The sequence below is a fragment of the Antechinus flavipes genome, chromosome 2 (genome assembly GCF_016432865.1).
Source record: "Antechinus flavipes isolate AdamAnt ecotype Samford, QLD, Australia chromosome 2, AdamAnt_v2, whole genome shotgun sequence".
Lineage (NCBI taxonomy): Eukaryota > Metazoa > Chordata > Mammalia > Dasyuromorphia > Dasyuridae > Antechinus > Antechinus flavipes.
The window spans coordinates 274,229,596-274,244,350 of NC_067399.1; the positions used below are offsets into that span (position 1 = coordinate 274,229,596).

At 50.4% G+C, this 14,755-nt stretch overlaps 1 protein-coding gene across 1 annotated transcript; it reads left to right on the forward strand.

Moving 5' to 3' along the window:
* Nucleotides 1–2,972: 2,972 nt before the first annotated feature.
* ITPKA (inositol-trisphosphate 3-kinase A) lies at nucleotides 2,973–14,625 on the forward strand. Its single transcript, XM_051977120.1, has 7 exons — nucleotides 2,973–4,345; nucleotides 12,561–12,657; nucleotides 12,859–13,075; nucleotides 13,184–13,388; nucleotides 13,564–13,665; nucleotides 13,777–13,848; nucleotides 13,955–14,625. Exons 1-7 carry the CDS (start codon nucleotides 3,575–3,577, stop codon nucleotides 14,156–14,158), a joined length of 1,668 nt encoding a protein of 555 aa, XP_051833080.1. The 5' UTR covers nucleotides 2,973–3,574; the 3' UTR covers nucleotides 14,159–14,625.
* Nucleotides 14,626–14,755: the final 130 nt, after the last annotated feature.

Sequence of the window (14,755 nt, forward strand, 5' to 3'; positions counted from 1 at the left end):
CATTGTGCCAACCCCACCAGGAGGAAAAAAATTAATTCCTCAATATTTACTCTCCCCCAACTATTCTTTTTGTAAGAGATCACAGTCCAGGGATTGGGCTGGCAGTCCCTTTGCTTGTTTGGAAAGATCAATGAGTCATTTAGTTCTCTAGGGTAGTAGGAACTCCCTTACAAGCATTTTGGGGTATCAGATTCCATCCATGTTATGTTCTGTACTCTACTTTCCTCCTTTTCTTTCCCTCTCTCTTCCTAAGGGAACACACAAGAACTACTTCCGTCCCATCTTCTCAAAGAGTAGGACTGAGGACTTAATACTTAGCTCTAACTATTGGCTAGAAAAATGGTTTGCTTAGTTCTCTATTCTGTTTTCAGCATCTCTTATTCTCAGGCCTCACAGTTTGTGAAAAATATCTAAAGACTATCTAGATTTTTAGTAGCAGAACTGAGGCTAGAACCTGAGAATCCAAACTTAGAGGCATTTCTAATTTATGGCCAGTCTCTTAATCAGGAACTCACCTACTATAAATCAGTGTCAAAACATTGGGCTAAAAGGATTGGGTTATCTAGTTCAATTTCTCTGACATTAGTTAGCCTCAGGAAATTCAATATTTATTTGAGAATAAAATAATTGCTGAAGTAGATAGAAAGTAGAATAGTTGACCTGGAATCAGGATGCCCCCAAATTTAAATCTTGAGTCCAATTCTTACTAGTTATATGATGCTAAGCAAATCATTTTGTTTCAGCCTCCTTCCCCTCACTCAGCAAGACATTTAATCTTTCTGAATCCCAGCTTCTTTATCTTTAAAGTGGGAAAAATTGAGTTGGTGATCTTTAAGATTCTTTCCCCTTTTTTAACATGCTATGGCTTAACCTAGGACATTTCCTTGCTCTTTCAATAATTGGATTTTTGGTTCTGATGAATCTAGTGGGTAATTCCTCATAGAGACAATAAGAGATTTCACATCTTTTCACTTTCTCTGGCCAGACAACTCTTCTGCCTATACTTCCTCTCCTTTTATCTTCCAATGCAGATTCCTCCAGGCTTTTTTCCCCTTTTCTTTTTCTTTTCCAGGTCTTGTCAACTCCAACCCTTGTTATGCAACTGATGATTTCCTGATCTTTCTGTTTGCCTGGATTAAAGAGTAGCATGAACTCTTTGGGCCTGGGGTGAAAGCCAGACTTCCTTTAGCTAAACTAAGAAGGAAACTCAAAACAGGAAATTGGGATGTTTCTAGGCTTCCAGAAAGGGATGGCCCCATTATGCTACAAAATATTTCTGATGAATAAAAGACATCATTACAATAATTTTGCAATAATTTTATACTATGTGATCCTGTGCATGTTTAAAAATCAGCTATTGCTGTCCATAATTATTACACTTTTTTTGCAGATAGTGTCAAGGATCAAAATTTCTCTTTCTCTTCTCTTGCTATCCTGCTCTTGGCTTCTTCTTCAAAGCACTAGTTTTTTTCCTCTTCATTTCCTCCCTTAATATTTACTTCGCTTTCTCTATCAATTTCCTTTTCTTTTTTTCCTTCCTGTCTCTTTCCTTTTACTCTCTGAGATTTCATTATTCACTGTGGTTTTTATGCTCTCTCTATGAAGCTGATAAAATAAGGAATTAAAAAAAAACTTTTATCAGTGTCTAATACAAAGCTTTCCTTTTAATTCCTTTACTTCTCTCCATTTACACAGCCAGTTAATCTTTATATGCTGACTACTGGGGATCCTTTGGAAGAGGGGGGCAAATAAGGAAAAAATGTGGTCTTTTGCCTTTAGGGAATCCACAATTTCGTTGTATCATGGGAACAGGGTTAAGTAATGGATCTGTGATTTCACTGATATTGGGAACTACCCTGTGAGGAAACTCCCTCTATTCCAATGAAAAGTGGTTCCTTCTCTTCTACTTCCAAACCTGGGGAGTTTCCTAGAACTCTGAGAGATTAAGGGACTTGACCTCGATCTTTATATAGATCCCTTCTAAATTTCATCTTATTAGAATCAGCCCAATTTGGTTGTAATATACACAAGAAAAGACACAACGCCTCCAAACAAAACTTCCTTTCATTCCAACTGTATGGTCTTGGGCAAATCGTTTAACTAGCTCCAATTTCTTCATCTATAAAACGGATGGATATTTGTACCTAAGTGACATAGCCAGTGATTTGTCAGTATTAATACTCTCTAAAGTTGTTGTTGTTATTCTTTTAGTGATGAGGAACACTGAGACCCAGAGAGGTTACAACTTCAGTTTCTACATCTGTGAAATTAGATTCTCTAAATAAGATTCCCTTCCAACGCTCATATCCATGACTTATTATGTTTCATATAATAACAACAGCTGACATTTATAGAGAACCTTAGCTTGCAAATTGCTTTACATTTGTTATCTCAATTGATCTTAACAACAATTAAGGTGAATGATTCTCATTTTATAGATTAGGAAAAAGGATCCTGCCGTTTCACGAATCAGCAGCAAGATGTGAACCTCGGTCTTTTTGAGGCCTGGTGTAGCTCCCTGTATGTACAATATCAAACATCCTTCATTTGCAAGAATCTTTTAAAAGAGCTCTCATATGTTATCTCTCTCACAACAGCTCTGTGAAGTAGATGGTGTATATTTTTATTACAATTTATTTGACAGAAGTAAGTGACTTGCCTCGGGTGACATAATTAGTTAATGGGAGATCTGGGACAAGAATCCGGTCTTTTAACTTCTAGACCTGAGTTCCTGAGGCAAGTACTGTATCTATACTGAGGGGCTTTGGATTATGGAGCAATCAATGGGACTGCTTATCCCTCCCTCTTCCCTGTGCCAGGGTCTCCACAAGCATGAGTCTCGCTCTGAGGCAACGATGACGCTCTTGGTACCTGGGGAGGTAAGGTTTCCGCCCCCTGACCTTGTTCTATGCCAAAGGGAGGAGAGACCTCGACTTAGGTAGTCGGGCTCCTTCTCCAGGGCAGAGTCCCCAGTTTTCCTGCCCACACCCACAGGATGGGAGCTCTTTAACAGAGTCGGGTGGCAGAAAACCTTGGGCAAAAAAAGGGAGAGCTGTGAGGCTGTTTCAGAGCCTGGAAGAGCCCGAGAGACAGCGGGAGTGGGAGTGGAATAGCAAAGGAATGCAAGAGGGAAAACGGGCGAAAGAATAGGTGGCCAAGAAGGTCTGGGTTCCTCCTCCTCTTCCTCCGCCCCGCCTTTCCTCCCGTACAGAGGTAAAGGCACGTGGCCTGTAACTGAGGGTCTGCGCAGGAACAAGCCCTCAGCCGCCCCCGATCGTTTCCAGCCCTGAAGCCTAGGGACGCCGTGGTAGGGACCGGGCAGGCCTCCAGGTATCCTCAACCATACGGCCGGAGGCGGGGACTGAGTTGCTGGGAAGTGGGCCTCCTCCCCACGGACGCCACTGGGGGGCTGGGTTCTAGGTTTCGCGTCTTCTCCTCCGCCCCTCCTCCGCAGTCCCCCCCCGGGTTTCCCAGAGCTCGGGGCGGAGCTGGGGCCCTAATTTCTGCCCACCTCCCTCCTACTCCCGATCCCGCGAAGAGCCCCGCCTCTCTCAGCCGGAGGGTTTCTCTGAAAATGAAAGGAGCGGGCAGGGGGTGGGGATCGTGCGGGGTAGCTCCGCCCCCACGCAGCCCCGCCCCCCGGGGCGACCGGAGCTGTGGGCGCCGAGCTTCCCCAGTCCCCGCGGCGCCGCGGGCTGGTGGGCTCGGCTACTGCTGCTCCGCCCGGGACATGACACTCCCCGGTGGCCCGACGGGCATGGCGCAGCCGGGGGACCCCGGGCATGGCAGCCCAGCGCTGGCTCGGGCCCCGCGGCGGAGCGTCGGGGAGTTGCGACTGCTCTTCGAGGCTCGGTGTGCTGCTGCCGCGGCCGCAGCAGCGGCCGGGGGCCCTCGGGCTCCCCGGGGTAAGCGGCGCGGGGGACGGGTCCCTAATGGGCTGTCGCACCCGGCCCCCGCCCCAATTCCGACCCCGGCCCCAATTCCGACCCCGCCGGCCCCAGTCCCGGCCCCAGTCCCGGCTCCGGCTCCGGTTCCAGTCCCGGCTCCGGCTCCGGCTCCAGTCCCGGCTCCGGCTCCGGCTCCAGTGATGATCCCCCAATTGACCGTGACTGCTGAGGAACCGGACGGGGCTCCGTCGAGCCCCGGGCCTCCGGAGCCAGAGGGAGGCTGTCTCAAGACCGCGGGCTCCACGCACCTGCAGCAGCCGCGCCGCCTCTCTACCTCGTCCGTTTCCTCCACCGGCTCTTCGTCGCTGCCCGAGGACTCCGAGGATGATCTGCTGAGTGACAGCGAGAGCCGGAGCCGCGGCAACGTGCAGCTGGAGCAGAGCGAAGAAGTGGTCCAGGTATGGGGAGGGGGGCGGGGAGCGGCGGCAGGGACCGGGGCGGGGCAGGGTCGACTTTGGGGGCGGGGTAGGGCAAGAAATGGCAACTGCGCTGGGGGCTGTGCCCTCGGGACGCATCACTTCCTTGGCTGGTAACTGGCTGGGGAACCCCTTGGGAGCATCGGAGGGTTAACGAGGAAGCCAAGCGCCAGGGGGACGCTAAACCTGGGCTGCTTTAGAATGTGTCCCCAACACCACAATCCCTTGGTCCCTATCCCCGTCCCGGTGCCCTAAAACACCTCTTAGCAAACTAGAAGAAAATTATTTGCGCTCCCCCACCCGAGAGTGGGCGGGCCAGCCTAAGCGGACTGGTCCCTCTGGGTTTTGAGTGGGGACCCCAGAGCCTCTGGGAATGGGTAAAATGACATATCAGAAACTTTTTCAAGGCATGGGCAACCCTGAGGGCCTCTTAACTGCTGGAGCGAGTATCAGAATGAGAAGGTGGTCCCAAGCCTGGTTCACCCTAATGTGACTGTATGCTCTAGGAAAGAAGAACTTGAAATTGGAGCTATCTCCATAGCACCCAATACAGGGTTTTGTACACAGTAGGCATTTAATAAATGTTTATTGCATTGAATTGAATGATAGAAAAGCATGACATAACACCCCACCCGTTCTGGCTCTCATTGAGAGGAATCCCGAGTACTGGAGAAGCTCACTTGTCCTATTCTGGAGAATGGTTCTGAAGCTCTTGGAATGGAAGGTGCTACCTCCCCCACCCCAGGGCGTCGTCTTTCCCATCCTCCGCAGTTGCTACGGTTTCTCTCTCCCGAGTGGGCGTGGAGTGGCTCTCCCGGCTCCTGCTCTCAGAGCTGCCGCCGTCTGCTCTGGGCTCCGGGCAGGCAGCTTTTTTCTTGACGTGGGAACTGGGGACCATTTGGGTTGGGGGGAGGCTTAGAATCCGCCTAAGGGAAAAGTGACCCCCTCTTCCCTTCTTCCAGTCCAGGCCTTGGGGCACGACTTGAAAGAGTCTACCTGAGTTTCAGAACCCTGCCTCACTAGAGAAGGTGGGGTGGAAGGTGGTCATTCTGTAAGGAGGGAAAGGGAGGCAGAGCATCTCTCCCTTGCTTCTGTTTTGGCTGGAAGCTCACGGATATGGAAAAACTCTGCGTTCAGAGTCCCTTTCCCTGCCACTGCTTAAAACACATTCGACCCCCACATCTAGGTCCTCTTTCCTTTGGGTCATCGGGCCTAGGGATTTGGCCCCAGATGGGGTTCAGTCTTATTCTGCTCTCGCGGACTTGGGCGAGTCCGCCTCCGCTTCGTGTCTGTGCGCTTGTGTATGAGTGCCCTACGCTGCACACACGCGTGTGGACCCCAACTGGGGATCAGTCTCTCCTGTCCCTTTCTCTTTCGGACCAAAGCACCACCAAATACTTAAAATAGGCGCCTACGTTTCATAACTGAGGCCAGAATGAGGGAGCTGTTCCATCTTGGAGCTTACATAAGAACCGCGGGGAGTAGAATGGGGGGGGGGGGGAGTGGAGGAGGGAAGCCAGTGGCACTCACTTTAACTAGGGAGGAGGGAGAAGTTAGGATCTTTCCGTTCAAAGCAGCCCCCTCTCTCAGGACCTGGTGTTTCTAGTTCTTCTGACCCGTGGCTCCCGGCCTACCCCAAGAGCGGAGGACCATCTTCTCTGGCTGTACATGAGTAGGGCTGAGGGATAGGGCAGAGGTTGGACTGGTGGAGATAGAGGTAGAGGAGTGCCAGACCCGTCCGTGAGAGCCCTATACTGAGGCATTCCCGGTCCTGTTCCTGCCTTTGGTATACGTTGTTGGGCATGTCACGTAATCTCTCCGTGACTCAATTCCCCACCATCTAGAGCTAAAAATACTTGTCTCCTGGGAATTTTGAGGGTGTTAATGACAAAAGGAATAAAAGTCTTCTTAAAGGAAACTTGCGGGTGCGCGCGCCTGAACACACACACTCCCTTTCCCAAGGTGTGCCTGGGCACAAGACAGGTTGTTCTGGGGACTGAGGTAGGGCCCAAAGCCTGGCCAGGCTTCATGCCGCCTAGTTAGTCCCGGTAGGAAGCTAGGAGCCCGCAGGTGGAAGACGTGCTTAGTGGACTACAGTGCCTCGAAGGGGGTGATGGGGCTCCTTAGGTGTCCTTCCCTCCTAGGCCTCAGTCGCGACTCATCCATTCCCATCCCCCCCACTCTAAAAGCAGTAGCAGCAGTTCGGGGGCGGCGCCGTGCCACTCAAACCCGGCAGCTGAGAGGCTGGCGGGGGCGCAGCCAGTGGGTGCTCGAGGTGTGAGGAGGGTCTCGCGGGGGCAGCCACTCGCTGTTCCCCCTCCCTCCTCTCCTGCCCCCTTCCTACCTGGACTCGAGGATACCACACTAGGGAGGCGTGGGTCGTGAAGGAGCCAGAGACCCGGATTTGTGGTGGGGAGGGGGTCCTGGGTTCAGGACGGACTGGGCGTGGCACAGAAAGGCCGGTTATGGTCCCGGGCCTTGGGAGCTCTAGGCTGCACTCCCCAATCTCTTACCATCCCCCAGCCTTGCCGTGGGCCTCCCCGAAGGCAAACAGCGGCGGCGGGAGATAAGCGAGCCGGGGACTGTTGACCGAAGCTGCCTGGGGGACGGGGGAGGGACACGGGCGGACTTTGCCTCCCCGCCCAGGAGTTTCGAGGCCTTGCGCCTGCCCCGGGCCTAACTCGAGACTGTGGGGATCCCTTCTGCCTTTTCTCACCCCACGCTTTACCCTGGGACCCGACGACACCGAGCTCGGCTCAACATCACTCAGGCCGCAGGCAGGAAGCGGCGCCCGGAGAGGATGCACCTGCCCGGGGGCAGGGGCCGGATGCGCTTGGAGGCGGGGCCCCCAGGTTCGGCAGGCTTCCCCAACAGCAGTAGGGCACACACAGGCTCCCCTCTCGCTCAGGCGCCTAACGCAGCTGTACCTGCCCAGCCTGGTCCAGACTGGAGCTGGCTTCTGGCCAGTCTACTGGGCTGTGATTCAGGCGGGGGTTACCAACGACAGTCATCTCGGGTCCCCCGCCCCTTCCTTGTCCCAGGTTGGGTTGTGCCAGGAAACTACTTTCAGCAGGGCGGGGCGCAGACGGGCAAAGGCGAAGGCTTGCCTAAGATGGGGGGGGGGGGTCGTTTGCTACTTTGCAGTTCCCTAAGGCCCCTGGTCCTGGAAGCCAAGGGGCGTGGACCCTGGGCATCTCTGACCTTTCACAACAATCTTGTCCGAGACCTTTAGTAAAAGCCTCCTACCCGAAGGGGGAGGGTCTTGGGGAGAGGTTGGAACATGACCACATTGGGGTCTTTCCCCAAACTTTGTGACTTTGTCTGGAGGCTGTGGTGAGGGACTTGGGACTGGGACTTGAATGGAGTCACAGATCTAATGATCAAAGCTGGAAGGGAGCTTCCGGTTACAGAAGGAGAATTAGGAGGAAGTGACTTGCCCAAGATCACATCACCGATAAGTGGCTTAGTCCCAGCACCTCTTAGGAGCAATCTATCTCACCATCGCCTCCTGCTTGAACCTCTCCTTCCATCCTTATTTGCTTTTGGGATAGCAATCAGCCTCATGAGGATACTTCAGACTCTTAGAGGTGCCTGTTATGTTTCTGTTCTTTCTTGCGTTGTGAAGAGGCAGAGGGCTCTCCAAGCTCAAAAATATCTCCCATCACCTTCTTTGTGTTATGGCACAACTATAAAATCCAGATTTTCTGTACTCCACTACAGCTTTCTTAGCCTCTGGGATACCCTCATTCTCCACACTTTCCCCACTTCCCAACAATTAGAGATTCATCTGGATGGTCCTCAGGCTCCTTTTTTCAAATGCAAATACCCTCAAGGGAGGCTTAGGTCTGTGAATTGTGAATTACTTGATCTGATTAGGCAAATTGCTTTCTTCTTACCGGTGGGAATGGAGCTTTTGATTTGGTGGCGCTGTGGAAGTGCAGGTAATTTTAGAGTGGAGGTGGTGGGGAGGAGAGGGGGAAAGGCTGGCCCTGATGGAGGCCTGGCTGGCCCAAAAAATCATCTGGGAAGAACCCTTGCATACAGAGGCTGCATCGAGGAAGGTGTTCTGTGAGATGGGAGGGGACTGTGAGATAGACTTCATCCATTTTGCTGGGAGTGGGGAGCCACCTCCTTCAGAGGCTGAAAATTCTCTCCAGGTAAAAATGCAATACCTGACCCACATAATCGAGGGAACATTTAAAAGGGGTTCATTTTTATCTGATGACAGCGGAATTAATCTAACTGGGCTTTTTCTTGTGGTATTTCTTTTGATCCTCACCCTAAGCATGTAAGATAGGTAAGGCAGGTGTTTTGTTAACCCCATTATGCAGGTGAAAAAATCAAAGTAGTCTTTGAGGGATTAAGTGACTTGTGCCTAAGGTTGTGATTAGTAAATTAATAGAATGAGGAGTAGAAGCTAATTCTTAGCAGCAAAAATTTAAAGATAGAAAGACTTTAAGAGGTAAAGTTAGCTCAGACCCTTCATTTTACGGATAAGAGACGTCTAAGGTGCAGAGGGAATAGGAACTTGCCCATGATCACAAAAGGGAGCACATGAGCCGAGTACGGATCCTCTAAACCTAACTACTGTATTTTTCTTATTTATTACCATGATTCTATTTTTACATCTTGCTATGTAATATTGCAAATGGAAATGTCATTTCCCTATTCCCCAGCCCAGGAAGACATCACTGATCATCACAGGTAGGGTGAGTAAGGCCCTCAGAAGGACAAGGATTTCTGTTTTCACCAAATTTTAGTGGCCAGGTCCCTCTCCCCAAGAGTTATCCAGTCAGTCAGTAAGCATTTATTAAGTGCCTTCTATGTGCCAGACACAGAGCTATGCATTGTAGATAGAAAGAATGACAAAAGACAGTCCTTGCCTTTGAGGATCACACAATAAATTGGGGGAAACTATATGTAAACAAGCTCTATAATGCATAAGTAGGAAATAATCAAGAGAGAAATAAGCCTTAGAATTGAGTGACTGAGAAAAGTTTCTTATGGGAGCTGGAATGTTAGCTGGGACTTGAAGGAAATCCTGCAGGCAGAGATGAAGGAGAGCAGTTCTCTAGGTGTGGGACTCTGCTAGTGAAATTACCCAGTGTCTTGTGTAAGTTAGAGCAACAAGGAAGCCAATAGCACTAGATCAAAAAAAGTACATGGTGAGGTGTAGGGATTTGTATGTAAGAAGGGAAGGGAAGAGACTAGGTTATGAAGACCTTTGACAAATAAAGGATTCAAAACAAAATAGTATTTGATCCTGGAGAGGACAGAAAGACATTGGAATTTATTAAGCAGGGGTTGTGACATGGTAGGATTTGTTCTTTAGGACTAGTGGCTGAATGGGGAGAGGATGGATGGAAATAGGGAGAGATTTGTAGCAGACATACCAACCAGCAGACTATTTCAGAAGGCCAGGTTTGAAAAAATTAGGGTAATAGCAGTGTGAGAGGAGAGAAAGTGGTTGTGTTGGAGAGGATTTGTAAAGGTTTTCAAAGCCTTAGTGCAATAGAATGTGAGGAGTGACTAGGTTGCTAACTCCCTGAGCTAGCCTCCAGGGATTGGGTAATAAAGACCTCTCTGCTCAGAAACCTATTGAAACTGCTCTTTCTATGGAAATATGTGTAGAAGAATTGCACATGTTGAACCTATATTGGATTACTCGATGTCTAGGGGAGGGAGGCAGGGGAAGAAGGAAGAAAAACTTGGAACACAAGGTTTTGCAAGGGTGGATGTTGAAAACTATTTTTGTATTGCATGTATTTTGAAAAACAAAAAGCTATTATGAAAAGAAAGAGACAGAGAGAAAGAAGGAGGAGGGAGGGAGGAATAAAGAAAGAAAAGAAGGAAGGATGGAAAGAAAAAAGAAAGAAAAAAAGAGCTCCTTTTAGCCCAGACTAGCCCCAGGAGCATCCATTCAATATTCTTTCCTACATGTTTTGCATGATTACATATGTATAATTGATATTATATTGCTTACCTTCTCGAGCAGGGGAAGGACTAGAAGGAGAGAACATTTTTTAAAATGAATTTTAAAAACAACAAATTTACTTTTTAAAAAAGAAATGCATTTCTTTGGATAAGGCAGTGCTCTTTAGCCATTTGATTGATTGTCCATCCATTTTCGCTCTCCAGGCATTATTTCACAGATCTCTGGTCTGATTACTAATGCCACAGGATTATTTGCCTAGATTCCCACAGGGAAGGAATGGAAATTCCTCCCCTAAAAACCCTCCCAGAGTTCTACTTCCCACCTCCTGAAATTGATGTATAACCAGAAGATTTAGAGCTGCACTGGACCTTAGAGATCATCTCTAGTTCAACTCCTTTATTTTACAGATAAGGAAGCAGAGGCTTAGAGGCTTTCATGTGACATGCCCCATATCACACAGGTAGCAAATGAAAGAGTGGGAATAAAAACCCAAGTGTTCTGATTGCAGGCAATAAATGACATTTTAAGGCTTAAAAAGCACTTGTCATAATCATCTCATTTGATCTCTTCTACAATCATGCAAAATAGCTTCTTGTTCAATGGTGACCTCATGTGCCGGTTTTCTTGGTAAAGATACTAGAATAGTTTGATCTTTTCTTGTTATTATTATTATGAACCTAACAAATCTTTCTTGTAAAGAATAGAAAAAGAGAATTGTATATGGCACCATAAATGTCCCTTTTATGCAGCTTGTTTTTAAAAAATCAGTTTTAATAGAGTTGTTCCAATACTACTTTGTTGATATTTCTTTCTCCTGTCAGAGGTTAAATGACTTGACTAGGGTCACACAGCTAGTCTAGAGGCCGAATTTGAACTGGGTCTTCCTGATTTTAGGCCCAGAGCCTTTGAGATTACTATTAAAGATATATAGTAATCATTTTAAGGTTCATAAAGTACTTGATATAATCAAGTCAAGACAGGGTAACTTGGAGGCAAAGGATCTGATCACTAAGATAGTCATGTAAGATAGTGGTATTATTATCATTATTTCACAGATGAGAACACATAACTAATGTCCAGAAACTTCAAATTCAAGTTTCTCTGGGCTCCAATCCAGCACTCCTTCCCCTTCCCCAGGCTGCCCATAAAACATAGCTTGTTGACTGGTTAATTAGTTAATTGACTGATCGAATTGACATGGTTAACACAGTGTTGAAAACGTGCTTAAGTTAACAAGCTGAACCCTTTATAAATGTCCTAAGTTAACCGGGACACTGTTTTTATGGAGAGAGAAGAGCAGAGGTGGGGGAAGGGAAGGAGACTATTACCTAGGGAGGTAAGATCTGGGGCGGGCTGAAGGAAAAGGGCAGGGGTGTAGGGAAGGACAAGTGAAACTGGTCAGACTACTGGTACTGCGAGTGTTTGTCCACAAACGTTTCCTCTCTTTAATTTTGCTCAACTCCTGGGGCTGCCCTGGCCCTGATCGCTACTCCCTCCAGACTGGATATGGGAAGTGGGTAGTTTGGTCTGTTTCTGCCCTACGGTCCCTAGCCACGTGGCAGAGCTCCAATACCCAGGACTCTTGTCAGATAAGAAGCAAGGTCTTTAAGCCGGATGTCAAAGTGGAAGGAAAGACACTATGAGAGTAGAACCTAGGGCCCAAGGTGTAGTTGCTACAGCCTCCCTCGGGATCGTCCACCCGGATTCCCAACGGTTAAGCGTGTAGGGCGGATTGGGTGAGACCTTTTGTCCCCGTGTCCCGCCTCTAGTTTAAGAACTCTCGGGTCTTCAGTTCCAATAACCTTGTGATGAAGAGAGCCATCTGCAGCCAGAGAGACGACTTGAGTGTGGATCACAACATAGTTATTTTCACTCTTTTTGTTTTTGTTTGCTTGCATTTTGTTTTCTTTCTCATTTTGCCCCCCTTTTGATCTGATTTTCTTGTGCCATGTGATATTTATGGAATTGCACACGTTTGACCGATATCGGATTACTTGCCTTCTAGGGAGGAGGTGGGGGAAGGGAGGAAAAAAATTTGGAACACAAGATTTTGTAAAGGTGAATGTTGAAAATTATCCATGAATATGTTTTGAAAATAAAAAGCTTTAATAATAATAATAATAAAAAGCACTCTCGGACCTTGCGGATTGAAGGGGGCGGGGAATCGACTTCAAGGGGAGGGGCCATGGGGCATGGTATTTAAGTGGGTGGATAGTAGAGTTCAGCAGTTCCCACTCCTGTCCGCTTGACTTTCTTCCTCAGAAAAACCCCTGGCAGAAGATCCGAACTATGGTGAACCTGCCGGTGATCAGTCCCTTCAAAAAGCGCTACGCCTGGGTACAGCTGGCGGGTCACACGGGTGAGGAGCGGAAAGGGGTCATCTGTGGGAGCCGAGTTTAGAAGGGCACCGGCCCCAACGTGGGATGGCTTGTGGGTCAGGGAAAGGAGAACTTGGGCCATCGAACTGGGTGCTGGAGGAGGAAATGGGGAAGGTTACACTCCTTAGGGGCTCCCTCTGCCTGGGGAAGGGGAGCTGAGCGGTGACCGTGTCTCCCCTCAGGGAGTTTCAAGGCTGCAGGAACAAACGGGATCATCCTGAAGCGCTGTTCGGAGCCGGAGCGCAGCTGCCTCGCGAGCCTGATGAGCGACGCGCTGCGAGGCTGCGTGCCCACCTTCCACGGCGTGGTGGAGCGGGACGGCGAGAGCTACCTGCAGCTCCAGGACCTGCTAGCCGGCTTCGACGGCCCCTGCGTGCTCGACTGCAAAATGGGTGTCAGGTGAGCGCCCGCGGAGGGGAGGGGGGGCCGTGGCTGGAGCCGGGCTCGGTCCCGCCTGCCTTCCGTCCCCCGTCGTCTCCCCGCCGCCTCACGGCCCCTTTCCGGCAGGACCTACTTAGAAGAGGAGCTCACCAAGGCGCGAGAGCGGCCCAAGCTTCGCAAGGACATGTACAAGAAGATGGTGGCTGTGGACCCCTCTGCCCCCACCGAGGAAGAACACGCGCAGCGCGCCGTGACCAAGCCTCGCTACATGCAGTGGCGGGAGGGCATCAGCTCCAGCACCACGCTGGGCTTCCGCATCGAGGGCATCAAGGTGAGCTTGGCGCCCGCCTCGCCGGGCATCCCCAGCTAGAGCCGCCGGCGCTGCTTAACAACCGCGCGGCTCTTCTGTGCCCTCAGCCCCCAGACCCTCCCCAGCCTGAGCCCCTTCGCCTCTCTCCCTTCGGTCAGTGCCGAACCCCTCCCACTTTCCCTCCCACTTCCTTTAGAAAGCCGACGGCTCCTGCAGCACGGACTTCAAGACGACCCGAAGCCGGGAGCAGGTGATTCGGGTGTTCGCCGAGTTCGTAGAAGAGGATGCCGAGGTCTTGGTGAGAGCCGGATGTGGGAATGGGGATGGTTAGAACCTGGAATCCCAGGCAATAACCCGGAGAGTCATAACCCCGCTTTCCCCTTTCTCCCCTCTTTTGGACCCCGGGCAGAGGAAATATCTGAACCGACTGCAGCAGATCCGGGACACTCTAAGCGTGTCAGAGTTCTTCCGGAGACACGAGGTGAGGAGGACGTCGGGGGAGGGAGGGCCGGGGGTGCTTTGGGCGCGCAGATTTCGCGGGAGGCCGGGCTGGTGCCCCAGCGGCCGCTGAGCGTCCTCCGTTTCAGGTAATCGGCAGCTCCCTCCTCTTCGTGCACGACCACAGCCGTCGAACTGGCGTGTGGCTCATCGACTTCGGCAAGACCACCCAGCTGCCTGATGGGCAGACTCTGGACCACAGGCGGCCCTGGGAAGAAGGCAACCGAGAGGATGGGTATCTACTGGGGCTGGACAATCTCATCAGCATCCTGGCGAGCCTGGCGGAGAGATGAGGCTGGTCCCGTCCCCACCCCAGAGTTCCTCGGGCCGCCGTCGGATAGACCCGCCGCGGCTGCTGCCGCCTCTGGTCTTGCATGCACAGGACTTAAGGAATCCAGGCTTGCGACCCCGAGGATTCCGAGATAGACCCTGCCGTTCTCCCGGTCTGCCCCGGGAGGGGGGCCTGCTGATTGACTGATGGCTAGGAGTGTACATATGCCAGAGCTCCGGCCCTCCTAAAGAGGAATGACACTAATCGGGAGGAAAGGAGCAGGTTTCTTTCTTCCTTCTTTCCCTTGCCCGTCCCTAGGAGAAAGGGACTGCTGCCGAACCCTGCGGGTATGGGGAGGGTGGGGGAAGGGAGCCGATTTGGGAGTTTTATTTCACAACTGACCTGTATCGTGCGGCCTTTCAACACTAGGGGGAAGGGACTGGGTGAATTTCTCTTTCCCTTCCCTCTCCAATAAAACTCACTGAGGAAGGGTCTGTTGCTCCTTGCCCCACTCCCCTTCCCTAAAACCCAACAATTTAGGATTTGAAAAGAACCTGGGCTGTCACCAAGCCCGGACCTGACCAACGGCATGGTGTAAAACAAAGACTATAATGACCTG

What these genes read in the sequence shown, in the direction of transcription:
- ITPKA (XM_051977120.1), top strand. Translation starts at nt 3,575, where the DNA reads ATGAAAGGAGCGGGCAGGGGGTGGGGATCGTGCGGGGTAGCTCCGCCC. An exon ending in TCCGCATCGAGGGCATCAAG is followed by an intron (nt 13,389 to 13,563) that starts GTGAGCTTGGCG and finishes CACTTCCTTTAG; the next exon opens with AAAGCCGACGGCTCCTGCAG. An exon ending in AGTTCTTCCGGAGACACGAG is followed by an intron (nt 13,849 to 13,954) that starts GTGAGGAGGACG and finishes CCTCCGTTTCAG; the next exon opens with GTAATCGGCAGCTCCCTCCT.